Source organism: Euphorbia lathyris, chromosome 8 (assembly GCF_963576675.1).
Source record: "Euphorbia lathyris chromosome 8, ddEupLath1.1, whole genome shotgun sequence".
Classification (NCBI taxonomy): Eukaryota; Viridiplantae; Streptophyta; class Magnoliopsida; order Malpighiales; family Euphorbiaceae; genus Euphorbia; species Euphorbia lathyris.
In genome coordinates, this window is record NC_088917.1 from 30,412,512 (window position 1) to 30,426,156 (window position 13,645).

General features: G+C 34.1%; 1 protein-coding gene across 1 annotated transcript; it reads left to right on the forward strand.

Annotated features, from left to right (window-relative positions):
* The first annotated feature begins 2,052 nt into the window (after positions 1 to 2,052).
* Positions 2,053 to 5,398, forward strand: LOC136202495 (thiol protease aleurain-like). The gene is made up of 8 exons (XM_065993151.1): positions 2,053 to 2,397; positions 2,512 to 2,633; positions 2,744 to 2,859; positions 3,277 to 3,350; positions 3,441 to 3,705; positions 4,120 to 4,251; positions 4,561 to 4,696; positions 5,103 to 5,398. Exons 1-8 carry the CDS (start codon positions 2,207 to 2,209, stop codon positions 5,138 to 5,140), a joined length of 1,074 nt encoding a protein of 357 aa, XP_065849223.1. The 5' UTR covers positions 2,053 to 2,206; the 3' UTR covers positions 5,141 to 5,398.
* The last annotated feature ends 8,247 nt before the right edge of the window (positions 5,399 to 13,645 follow it).

Below are 13,645 nucleotides of genomic sequence, written 5' to 3' on the forward strand. Positions count from 1 at the left end.
AAACAATCCCAAAAGCCTATACACAATCAGAAGAAGACAACAACATTGTCTTCCTCAGGATTGCTACTTCTGGCCATCCGCAGAAGACAATCATCTTTGCAAAAAAAAAAAAAAAAACTCATATCTCTTGCATACACCAAAACAGAAATACTCTAACCTGACCATACTTGCAGAGAAAATTATTGGATGAAGCTTCTCGAATGGTCCTCTATGTCAACGACTAGTTTCCAGTTATGGCAATACGCCAAGACGATCAGAATCCTAGAGAAGAACAAAGGATGTTTCTTTTAACTGGACATCTTCTGGATTGAAACAACTAGTTTGAATTACTGTCTATATAAAGAAAGTTCAAGAACAAATTCAAATAGAGAATCAAGAGAATTCCAACGCATAACACTACATACGAGAAAAGAGTGAAAAACATAGCAAAGTTCTAAACACAATCAAAACTCATATCTATGTAATTGTTAGAGAGAGATTAGATCAATACATTTTCCATCTAAGAATTGTAATCATTCAATAGTTATTAGTAGTAGTTTTGTTGCTTCGATGATAAGTAGCAAAGTGAGAATTAGTATAAGTGTTGAATGAAGGAGAATACTTCATTCAAACTTAAGCTTATTTGTAAAAAGTTTGTTCTCTAACCAGTGGCGGAACCAAGACTTCGAATGACCCGGGGTTCAAACATATCAGTAAAAAAATTTCAAAACGTAAAAAAAAAAAGTTTGAAATTAACTGTGCGGTTGATAGTAAATTTTCAAAGTCCACCCTGTTAGGGCTGGACAAATTTTTTTTAGCCTCCAACACATTAAAACTGTAAAAATGTTATCATTTTTTTAGAAACTAACATTGAACTAATAGAAAATTAAACATGTTTACTTTTTTTTAATGATAAAGACATAATAAAAATGAATATTAAATATGTCTACTTTTTTTTAATGGTAAAGATATATTAAAAATGAATTCAAAAGTGTTATCAAAATAAAAATAAAGAGTTCATTTAAATTAATTAATAATGATAATATGTTTTTATAATTATTGAAAAATAAAATAAAAATAAATTTAACTGTGCGGTTGACAGTAAATTTTCAAAGTCCAACCCGTTAGGGCTGGGTAAATTTTTTTTAACCTTCAACGCATTAAAACTGTAAAAATGTTATCATTTTTTTTAGAAACTAACATTGAACTAATAGAAAATTAAACATGTTTACTTTTTTTAATGGTAAAGACATAATAAAAATGAATATTAAATATGTCTACTTTTTTTAATGATAAAGATATATTAAAAATGAATTCAAAAGTGTTATCAAAATAAAAATAAAGAGTTCATTTAAATTAATTAATAATGATAATATGTTTTTATTTCTACCAAAAAATATAATGATAATATGTTTTTATAATTATTGAAAAATAAAATAAAAATAAATAAAAACTTTCTTTAAAAAATTGAGATTGAAGGGAATCGAACATAGAACCTCTCAAATAGAAATAAACATCTTTAACCATCTTATCTACCTTTAAACATCAAAATAATACTAGATAGAGTCAATATAATTCTTTCGAAAATATTACCCGACACTATTACAATTTTTTTTTTTGTCAATTCTCCGACCACCTGTCGGGGCTCGAACCCCCTAACCCCCTTTAATTCCGCCCCTATCTCTAACCCAAAACGTCAACCAGCCAGGGTAGCCGTCTTCATTATCTCCAATACCCAATCAAGAGAGGGAATCGGCTGGTTAACAATAGCATACACGATATCGAGAAGTTACATATTTTTTATGTAAAAAATAAAGTCATACATAAAAAATCTGATTTATTCCAAAATCCGTGTGCCATATATGTAATTTACCTATTGAAATCGCGCTAGATATTCCAGAGAAACCGTTAAAACTGAATCTCCGGCGATGGACGTAAGGTCCGTTGGGATGATAAGCCATTGATGCCACGTCACTACATACGTCACTAGTGGTAGTATAATACACGGCTAATGAATTGAACAGAAAAAGACAGTATCTGCTAATTAATGTATACTAATTACAGCCAGTAGCTGATTTTTCATATCATATGCCGTGCCGTCGTAGTCAAAATCGAAGACCAGGAGTAACACACTCTACCTGGTGCCACTTCCAGATATAAATCGTATCCTACTCCCTCACCCCGTCTCCATTCCAAAGCATCCATTTCATACATCAGCTACAGAGTTATGGCTCGCTTCACCTTCGCCTCTTCGATTCTGCTTCTGCTCGTTTGCGTGGCCGCCGCAGTAGGATCGAGCTTCGACGACTCTAATCCTATTAGGCTTGTGTCTGACCGTCTTCGTGACTTCGAAGAATCCGTTGTTAAAGTCGTCGGCCACTCCCGCCGTGCTCTTTCCTTTGCCCGTTTTGCGCACAGGTTTCCGATCGTTCATCTTCTGTTGTGAATTGCTTCGTTTTGTTTATGTTGTTTTTCTTTAATTTTGGGGAGGGAGTTTTCTTTTCTGATGGATGGATAGTTCGGGCTTTATAGGTATGGGAAGAGTTATGAGACTGAGGAGGAGATGAAGCTGAGGTTTGCGATTTTTTCGGAGAGTTTGGATTTAATCAGATCCACTAACAAGAAGGGCCTGTCTTACACTCTCGGTGTTAATCGTAAGATACTTCTACTTTATTTGCTTTTTGGCAGTTCGGTTGACTTTCCCTTAGTTCCTGTTTTAATGTGAATACAGTCTTATTTGTTAGTTCGGTGTATTTGATTTCAGAGTTTGCTGATTGGACCTGGCAAGAGTTCAAAAAGCACAGACTAGGAGCTGCTCAGAACTGTTCTGCCACCACAAAGGGCAATCACAAGCTTACTGACGTCGTCCTTCCTGAAACGGTGCTTATACTGTTTAAGTTTTTAATTAGTTCATAAAGTTCAATGAAATTTTGTTAACTAATAAGGCTGCCAAGTTTATAATCACCTGTGAACCAATCCTGCAATTACGTCTTGTATGCTAGATATCATTACATACTTTTCCGATAATATAGATGAATAATAACTTAGAGAGTGTTGTTTTAAGGTGAAACAATGGCCTTCCACATCTGCTATGGTAAAAGTGATGCTATCTACTTCTGTAATGTAATTGTTGTGAAATAAAAAAAGAGATAAAGAATCCATCACTAGCTGAAGCAATTGTGCTTGAATCCTGTATTTATACATCAGAGAGTGACATTTGCAGTAGATATTTGGCGCATGTCCATCTGTACTTGTAGAATGCAAGTCTGATATATATGTTTTGGTTCTGTTGTGTAGAAAGACTGGAGGGTAGAAGGCATAGTCAGCCCAGTTAAGGATCAAGGTCATTGTGGTTCTTGCTGGACTTTCAGGTTACCTCAAGTCTTAAGACAGACATGCAATTCAACTTGTCAAGAAATCAGTTTAAATTGCCTTCTAACTTTTACTGTTTGTGATTTCAGCACCACTGGAGCTCTTGAGGCTGCCTATCATCAGGCCTTTGGAAAGGGCATCTCTCTTTCTGAGCAGCAGCTTGTGGATTGCGCTGGAGCTTTTAATAACTTCGGCTGCCATGGTGGATTGCCATCACAAGCCTTTGAATACATCAAATATAATGGTGGTCTTGATACTGAGGAAGCATATCCATATATTGGAGCAAATGGTGCTTGTAAATACTCATCAGAAAATGTCGGTGTCCAAGTGCTTGAATCTGTCAACATTACCCTGGTAATAGTTCTACTAAATAACTCTGTGCTAACATTTATGTGCTGGATGCAGAGACTCTTTTGAGTTTAGTAAGATTGAATAAGCAATATTAAGGCTATTATAGACTTGCTTATCTGGGCATGTCTTCATGGTCTTTTAATAAGTGATCTAAGGTTGGCATGGAGCATGATTTATGTCTGCAGTGTCATTCTCATTTCAGATGATAACAATATTTATACACCTCAATCTATGCCACCCTATCATTTTCTTTCAAATATTGACAGTATTTCCATTGTGCCACTTGAGGTTTGAAACTTCCTTTTGCAGCTTTGATGCATGGTTCATACTTATTTGCTACTCAGCTGAAATATTTTGTTTCAGGATCTTTTGTTATAGATTTTTTTCAAGGTTCTTCTATGTTGTGAATGAATTTAGGGCGCTGAAGATGATTTGAAGCATGCTGTTGCCCTGGTTCGTCCAGTGAGTGTGGCTTTTGAGGTAATAAGCGGCTTCCGTTTATACAAGGGTGGAGTTTTCACCAGTGATTCTTGTGGAACTACTCCAATGGTGAGCTTTCATTCTATTACTTTGTTTTAAATGGAAAATGCTAGTTTGTTAAGAAGGGTATAAGATGGCTTTTCCTAAGCCTCAGGTCAAATAAAGTGTTGCAAAGCGGTACCATATATCCGTGAACTTTTGATCTAATCAAAGTCAAGCCTCTAACATTATAGTTCACTTAAGATATTTACTGAAAATTTTGCATGTTGATATTGATGGTGTTTGACTCTTAATCATTTTGGATCTCTTGGTTATATATTTGAATTTTGTGCTAATGCACGTTCTGTACTTTTCTGATGTTCCTATGTGTTATGGCAGGATGTGAACCATGCTGTTGTTGCAGTTGGGTACGGAGTTGAAGATGGCATCCCGTATTGGCTCATTAAGAACTCGTGGGGAAAGAATTGGGGTGATAATGGCTATTTTAAGATGGAGTATGGGAAAAATATGTGTGGTAAGTCCCAATCTAATCTGACTTGATTGTTTGAAACCAATTTCACATAACTTGGATGACACGTGTTTGATATTTGGACTTTAAATCATAACTGAACTCCTCTTAAAACACGAGAAATTTTACAGTACTCCGGGAGTAATAGACCCGATCAATGAAAATCGTTTTGCCTACCATTACATGGAAGATAGATTGGTGTAATGGAAAAAATGTATATATGTGGCATGAATTGATTGGTAAAGAGTATTATTCCGGGAGTACTCTAAATTTTTCCCATATAACACATTTCACATACATCACATGGCTTTCATCCAATGAAAGTTGCACTTTATTCTTGTCACATGTCTTGTATTCATAATAATCCCTTGGATTTTAGTTGTTCATCCTCATTTTGATGTCTTGAATGTAGGAATTGCAACTTGTGCGTCATACCCAGTCGTTGCTTAAATACAATTGACGAAAAAAACTGCTCGCTCTAGGATGGTAAATGGTGTATAAGAATCTCATTGAAGGATGAGGTGAAGTTAGAATGTTTGGGGGAGGTAAAAGGACACAGGGTATTGATGATTGTATTAGCTTTACGGATTAAATAAGATTCCAGATTGTAATCTTTATTATACACAAGAAAGACCTCATGTAAATTCTGAACTTGAAAGTTATGTGAAGTATTAGATCAATGTAAAATAAGAAACCAATGCTGCTGTATATGTGTGGTTTTTTACTTTTCTTCTTTGATGCACGTAATTGTAGTCTAGGTGCAAACATCTTTTTTCTTTCTTCTCCAGCATACATTGAAGCAGAATGGTTGTCGCATTATTGTGGAATCACACAACCACACCACTGCTTTCATGTTGATCTATGAACATTGTTGGCTCTTGCATTACCTATTTTTTTGAGTGTATCAAGTAACATTAGCTCATAAGACTATAAAAAGAAATCAGAGGTCGTGGAATTTGAAATATGCTACAGACAAGATTTTTAATTGGATTTTTGGGTTGCTAATCCTTTATGAATTAAGGGCTCGACTAGATGATGGGAAAATTGGAGAATAGAGATAGGGTTTTGTAAAGCTAACTGAATAGAGACAGATCAATGTTTGGCGTGATCCTTGGCCTGTTGACTCTGGAATTTCAAGTTCATACAACTATGGTTTCGGGTCTAGAGAACTTGACTGTATCCGATTTGAGTCGTGCTGATTCGTGTGACTGGGAGTTGCAGCATATTTGATTGCTCTTTACTGTGGAGTATGTGAACTCGATTCTTCAGGTTTATGCCGGTGATTTTGATGTGAATGATATGCTCATTTGGCACTTTGATAAGCAAGGCCATTACTTGGTTCGGTCGGCTATCGTGTTGTATGGGAAAGTTGGCGTGGATTGGCGCTGCATTACTGGTGCTCACTCGGTCATGAATGTGGGCATTTCCGATCCCTCCTCGCGTCAAAATGCTAATAATATGGCGGGCTTGCTGTAATTTCCATCCCCTGAAGGATGTTTTGCATGGCAAAGGTGTTACGCGGATAATGTTTGTGGCCTTTGTAAGGAAGTAGGGGAACACGCGGTGCCCCTCTTTATGGCTTGTAGCAGGGTCAAGATCATATTGGACTTGGCGGTATCATGCGCGAATCATTTAGGCGTTTTCATCTTTGCTTATGCAATGCCAGAGATGGGATTTTGCTCCCTTCGCCTAATGGAAGCCGTCAATCTTCAAAGAGCATCGTAGGTCATTTAGGAGCATGGATTCCCTTTTTCATTTTTGTTATTTTTAATTTAAAGAGAAAGTTAATGTTTAGAGTGAAAATCCAAAATATGATGATTTTGAAAAATAAAAAATGTGGCTCCATAATAATAGGCAAAAAGCATCATTAGGCCCGTGATCTTTCATTTTTTAGTTCATTAAGCTCTTAATCTTTTATTTCGATATATTAAGCCCCTAATCATTTATTTTTGGTCTTATTAAGCCATTAATGACCAAAAAAGTAATTTTGAACATAAAATTCGGTTAACAGACTGTTATTCATTGCAACTGCGTTCAAAATTTGTATTTTTTTCATTGTTTAAAAGGAGTTTTTGATATGTAATGTGGCTGTAGGATATGTAAAAACCTCAATAATGTATTTTTAACAGAATTAGATGTTCATAACTTACTAATTTGGTCATAAAAGGCTTAATGAGACCAAAAGTAAATGATTAGGAGTGTAATGTATCGAAATAAGAGATCAAGGCTTAATGAACCAAAAAATGAAAGATCAGAACCCTAATGATGCTTTTTGCCAAAATGATACTAAACAACTTTAATTTTTGAAAGTTTTCATTTTGAAGTCGTTATCCGCCAAATTTAGTAATAGGTACCGATTTGCAAAAAAAAAAAAAATATAAAATCATATAATTTTATTTGAAATTAACCTTTTTAATTATGCAGTTATCACTTCTCAGCATACAATTTGGCTCAATTATATACAAAATTGACTTGAATTCAATGAAGTATATGCTGGGAAGTCGTAAGTACTACTAATTGAATTCAATGTTTATTTTATTTATTAGATTAATAAAAAAAAATCAACGTTTACAACCATGCATTACTTCATCGAATTCAAGTTCTTCTCTGCAGCAAGAAATGATCAAATTACCATAATCGAATTTTCAATACTTCAATCTTTAATTCAATATATATAATATAACTAACACATTAACAATATTGTTCGCAGACCGTTTGATAAAAAAAAATACATCAATAATATAGATTTACAATAAAATACAATCAAATCAAAACTACAAACATTTACATCTTGATAATGTAAAACATTTAATAAGAATTGTGAGTCTCTTTGATAATCACGCTTTTTACTCCACAAATTTTTTAACCAACCTAACTTAGTTGTAACTCAAAATTGAGAAGTTTAGGCTAGATCCATCTATTTCTCACGATACTTTGATATTACTAAATTGAAAGTAAATTAAATCACTTTCATTAATTGATACGGGTTAGACTATACTTACTTTGTTTTTAACAAAGTAAGCTTTACTTTGTGTGTTTTTACTATTAGATGAATTTTACATTCCATCATCTAGTGGTGAAAAACACAAAGTAAGGGTTACTTTGTCAAAAACAAAGTAACCATAGAAGACACCGAATTGATATTGATGATATATAATATTATGAAAATATCAATAATATTTTTCTTAAAAAAAATATGAATAATATTTAATGTGTTTGTGACCATATTGACGAAATTTTTCAGAAAACAGAACCCAAAACATAATAGAGAAGGGAAAAAAGCAACAGTATCAAAACAAGGATAATAAGGAAGAAGTGGAAAAGTAGAACAACCATGTTCATGTCATTCCCGGCGGAGGGCGGTCGTGGACGACGCCGTCTTGGAGGTTTGAGTGGCTTGTCTATGCTTTTGTCTCTTTGCATCGTTTCTTAATGATCAAATCAAAGTGTTTTTCAATTATATTAATGTTGCAAGTGAGATTAATATATATTTATACTAATAATGAAGCAAACAAAAAGTTGCATAAATTAAATTACAGAGGAGGAAGGAGGGTGGAATTCACCAAGTATTTTCCATTTGGGTATCAACAATTTTGGTTTAGTTTTGCAGATGAATATGGTTGACCTTCTCGACAAGAGGTAATTTACAAAGTTAATCTTATAATTATTAGGGGACATTAGATTTAGCATTCACATTTAAAAAAAAAAATTGTGGTTTTACGAAATCTGTATATGTATTATATTTTAGCATAAAAGGATCTTCTATAGTTACTTTGTTTTTTACAAAGTAAAGCTTACTTTGTTTTCGTCCAACACTTTTAGTTTTGCTCATGTGATAAGAGACAATTTTATCCTTTTTTTTTCTCTTTTTAACTTTTCAAAAAATTAAAATTATTTTTAGTTTTGTTTGACTTCAGCTGCAATAAATCACATCATAACACGAGATGTTAAAAGAGAAAATTTTATTCTGTAATAAAGAAGTTCTTATACTAAGCATCGAGTTTTCTATGTCACTCGGAAGACCCCCAATTCATATTTGGACACGTATATTATGACCCAACGTAATAATTAAAATAGTGAGACCTCTTATAATATATGTTACACGTGTCAAAATATGTATGAGAGGTCCTCCATTTGATATGGAGAACCAGATACTTCTAATAATTTGTCGTAATAGAGGGAGAAGAGAAATGTCTAAAGTTTGGGTTTTTTAGTGTCAATTTCCTAGTTGTAAGTAGAAATCATCTTCCTTCGATGACTCAGCAACTCATAATGACCAATATGCGAAAATATGAAATCACATCGTTTTTTTAATTAAACCCAACAATGTAATAATAAACCTAGCGTTTATTAGATCATGTGATTTCAAGTCTCATGAACGGACCAATATTATAGCTATGGGAGCCTTGGTTCTCCATCTAGCCTAAAAATTCATCTTAGTATGATGGGTGAAGGATTTTGTCCTCTACCACTCCAATCCAACAATTCTTTTTATTTTGCAAGCTCGACAATAATTTGGTTATCTTTTATAATATTTTTCTTTGCTTCCTCGTTAAGTCGTTTCTTTAATTGTTTTATTCTCTTTATTTCCCTTATTCATTAGTTATCCGTCTACAATGTCGCTTTCCATTCTAAAAAATTTCGATTTTATTTATTTATTTTCAATTTGTCATTTTTTTCCGGATCCCCAACCATGTTTGTAATTTTGTCAATGGTTACTGAAAACAAGAAAATCAAAAATTTATCCAACAACCACATAACTATCGTTTTCAGAGCTATAAGTATAGCGAAAAATAAGTTTTGAAACATAATGAAAAACGAACATCTCTCAATAATTTAATGTGTATTTGGCGAGAAATCATTGGTAGTTTTAATATAGATTCAATTATAGATGATTTTGTTGACTTAAATGAGCAAAGTTCTCTCGTTTGATAAATTATGAATAATATAGTACATTTTGATATCTTTATTAAAAAAAATTAAAATTTTAGCCCCCTCATGATTTTATCTAGCATTCACTTGTGGAAATATGAGTTTTCTTCTTTAATGAAAGTGGTGGAATTATAAACATGGATCGATGTTGGAATATGAAATTGCACTTAAAAAAATCTGTCTTGCTTCCTTCTTTCTTTGCTCGCTCTGATCAGGATTGGTTTATAGATGGAGTTAGTGGGAAGTTGTTAGGTATCCTTGAGCATGGTGATATTTTCTTTGCTATTGTTTGTTACCAGATTTGGAAATGGAGGAATGAAGAAATCTTTGAGAAGAAAATTGTGTCTTTTCCTAACTTAATTGAGTTCTTCTCAGAGAAAATGGTCAACATTACAGATAGCTTCAATGGAGATTCTCTTGTAAGGTCTACCCAGAATAAGGTTGTTCATCTCATTGGTTGGTGCAGGCCTAGGGAAGGAGTGGTGAAATTGAATACAGATGGATCTTGTTTGAAGGATGGTAGGATTGCTGCAGGAGGTGTTATGAGGGATGATGGGGGTGCATGGATTTCTGGGTATACTCAGAAATTGGTTTAGGTTCTTCCTTTTTGGCGGAACTTTGGGGGATCTTTTCTGGCCTTAAACTCGCCTTGAATCTGGGTTTGAAGAATCTGATTGTTGAATCTGATAGCCTTGAGGCTATCGAAATGATTTCCAGAAAAAATGCTATTTGTCTAAATAGCCATAACCTTATCAGAGGAATTAGTAGGTTTTGCTCTTCTTTTGATTTCATTAGCTTCAGTCATATCTTCAGAGAGAACCAGGTTGCTGATCGTCTGGCGTCTGCTGGGCATGCTTGCATGATGGGCGTCATTACCCTTTCTTATCCTCCTATTTATCTTATTTCTCTTCTTAGGGATGATGTGGTGGGGGTTAGCTTCCCTAGGCTAATCCCTAGCTAGGCTTTCGGGCTCTTTGTTTTCTTTTCTTTCCCTTTCCCACCAAAAAAAAATGAGACTGGCAATTATATCAACATTCGGCTAAAAATTGTACTATTTTATTTTATGTATTGAGATTAAATCTGCTTTTTCTCAATAACGATAGAGTAAAATTTAAGTGTTAGAGCATCCACAATGATTGGTAACAAAAGCACTTAGTAACAAGGTGAAGTAACATTCCACTAGAGTGGTTGTAATTTTTAAAAATATTATGAGACAAAAAAATTATTAATTAATAAGAGGGACCGTAATTATAATTAACCAGGGACAAAACAACATTTTAACCAAAAAGAAAACAGCTTTTTGAGGCCATGTCCTGCGCATAACTCCCAGATCTGGCGCGTGAATGACACGCGCCAGATCCAGCACTCCTACGCGCAGGCGTGGCCTCTAAACTGCTGAATTTTTGGATTTTAGGGAATGGAGTACTGTACATTACCAACAGAGGTAACAAACCTCATTTAGCAACACCAAAGTATTAGACTCCCTAGTGGATGGTTGTGACTTAACTCATTTAGTAACAAGCAAGTGACTACCACTAAGGATGCTCTTATCTGTTGTATTTGTTGAGTGGTTGAGCAACATAACGGAACTCAAATAAACTCTTGACTGTCAAATCTGTTGAGAGTAGTGAACACCAAATTTTAATTTCATCCCCTCTCTCATGATTTTTTTTTATTAGTTTTACATTACTAACAATGTAATTTCAAATTTAATGCCCCCAACTAATTAAGTTAATCTATGATTTTAACCCTACAATTAATTAATCAATGGTGTATCTATTATTAGAAAAAAAAAATATTTGATTACTGAGGTTTGAAACAAATAATAAGTTTAACATTATACTGTTCTATAAGTAAAATATAATTCAGTTTTTCCTAATAACTATAATGTAAATTTATATTTTAGCCCCTTATATTATTTTACCATAGTTTTGTGACTATTGATATTGTTGCTTGGCATCAGTTAGAGATGCAAACGAGGCGGGATGGGGTGAGATGAGGATTATATTTTTTATCTCCGCTTCTCGACCTATCGGAGATTTTTCGTCCCATCCCCGAAGCTTAAATGGGACTTTTTTTTGTCCATGTCTCCACCATGTAAGGATATGCATTCCCAGTTTCATTATGTTTTTTTTTAATATATATAAATTTTTTATTTTATTTCTATTTTCATCTTCTTAACATTTGGCATGGTATAACGATAAATAATAAAATTAAATTTGAATTGAATGTCAGAAAGAAAGAATAAAATTGATCTAACCTAATAACTCTAAAAGAATCTATATATATATATATATATATATATATATATATATATATATATATATATATATATATACTGAACAGGGAAATAACCGGGGATTTGCGAGAGTACCCTATGGGGACATATCAGGGATGGATACAAGATTCTCATGGGGTGAGGATACCTATCCTCATCCTCGGGGTAAATTACATACGTGGTGTACAACTTTTTACCCCAAATCACACTTTAGTGTACAACCAAAATTTTATCACACTAAACCGTACGAATTTCAGGTAACCTCTCACTAAAGTGTACATCCGGTTTTTATGACCGATCAACGCTGGTCAAATATGCCACGTCAGCATTTTTAATTATAGAATTAAAAAAATAGGACTCTTTATAAAATGACTAAAATACCCTATCTTCGACCTTTTTCCCCATTTCTCTCTTCTTCTTCCTCCAAACTCTCAAAAACCTCAACTCCCCCAAATTCTCTATCAATGGAGCTTGTTCATCGATTACTACTAACCTCCCTATCAATTTTAATAATCATTCTTCCAAATTCAGACAATGTACATGGAAGATTTCATTATCATAAACCTAAAAACAAGTCTGGTTCTCGTTCTTCTCATGAATCTCAATCCCCAATTCAACCCTTGCATAATTTAATCCTTCTCCTCCTCCGACGAATCCTTCGATTCCTTCTGACCCGTACCCGAATGATCTTGGAAATTCAAATCGTCGTCGGAGTGTGTTTTCGATGTTACATCGTACGGCGCTGTCGGCGACGTAGAAACTGACGACACCACCACATTTGTTACCGCCTGGAAAGAAGCTTATAGTGTTGAAACTGTAGTTGTTCTTGAGTAAAAAGACGGTGAAGGGACTCTTCTGTCATGTTCTCTGTGTGACTCTCGTCTCTTTTACCCCGCATCACACGCCTCTCTTTCTCGCCTCACCTTTTTCTTTCTATTTCCTGAATTTTCACTTCCCCCCTTTCACTTTCTCTCTCACCCATTTCAATTTGTTTCAATATTTCCTTCTGTTTGGCTCTTTCGTGGGAAAAATGCGGGCGTGCCAGAGAATTATAGTATTCTCGTACTATGGAGTGAAATTGGGTGCGCTTTTCTAACTTCTAAATATCAAACAATTGTAAGAATTAAAGAGATCGAAAATTCCTAAAGGGTTCAATTATCAAAACGATACCGACCTTACAGAAAATGATTGAAACAACAAATAAAATAAAATTGAAAGGAAATGATGTGTTGAACTTTAGATCTGGAAATTGAAACTAAGAAAACAAACTGAGAAATAAAAAGATGTTGAAGTCTAAGGTGAATTTGCTAGAGTTTTTGCTTGGGTTTGTTGAGTTGATTGATCGGGCTTGTTTCATCGTGATTTCTTCCTTTAATAGACGTTGGAGGTAACTTCCTGCTTGTTTCCACAAGTCACGTTCTCCACATTCAAACCACGTCTTGAATAACTGCTCCACTTGACTTTCACGATGGATTCCTTGTGACGCTTTCTAATTTTCCTGCATTCTAATTGGCTTACAAAATACACGTTAAAATATTAAATGACCTTCTGATTTCCTTTTTTAATTTACCGTAGGTTTCCTCTGAGGTTCACCTTAGGAAATTAGTTTCCCCCAAGGTTCACTCTAAAAAAAAATCCACTTAGACGTAAGTTAGGTCAATTAATAAATTAAAAATATATAAAAGCCAAAAAATTAAATTATGGTGCAAACAATTGCCCCCACAAGTATGAATTTGAGAGACGAA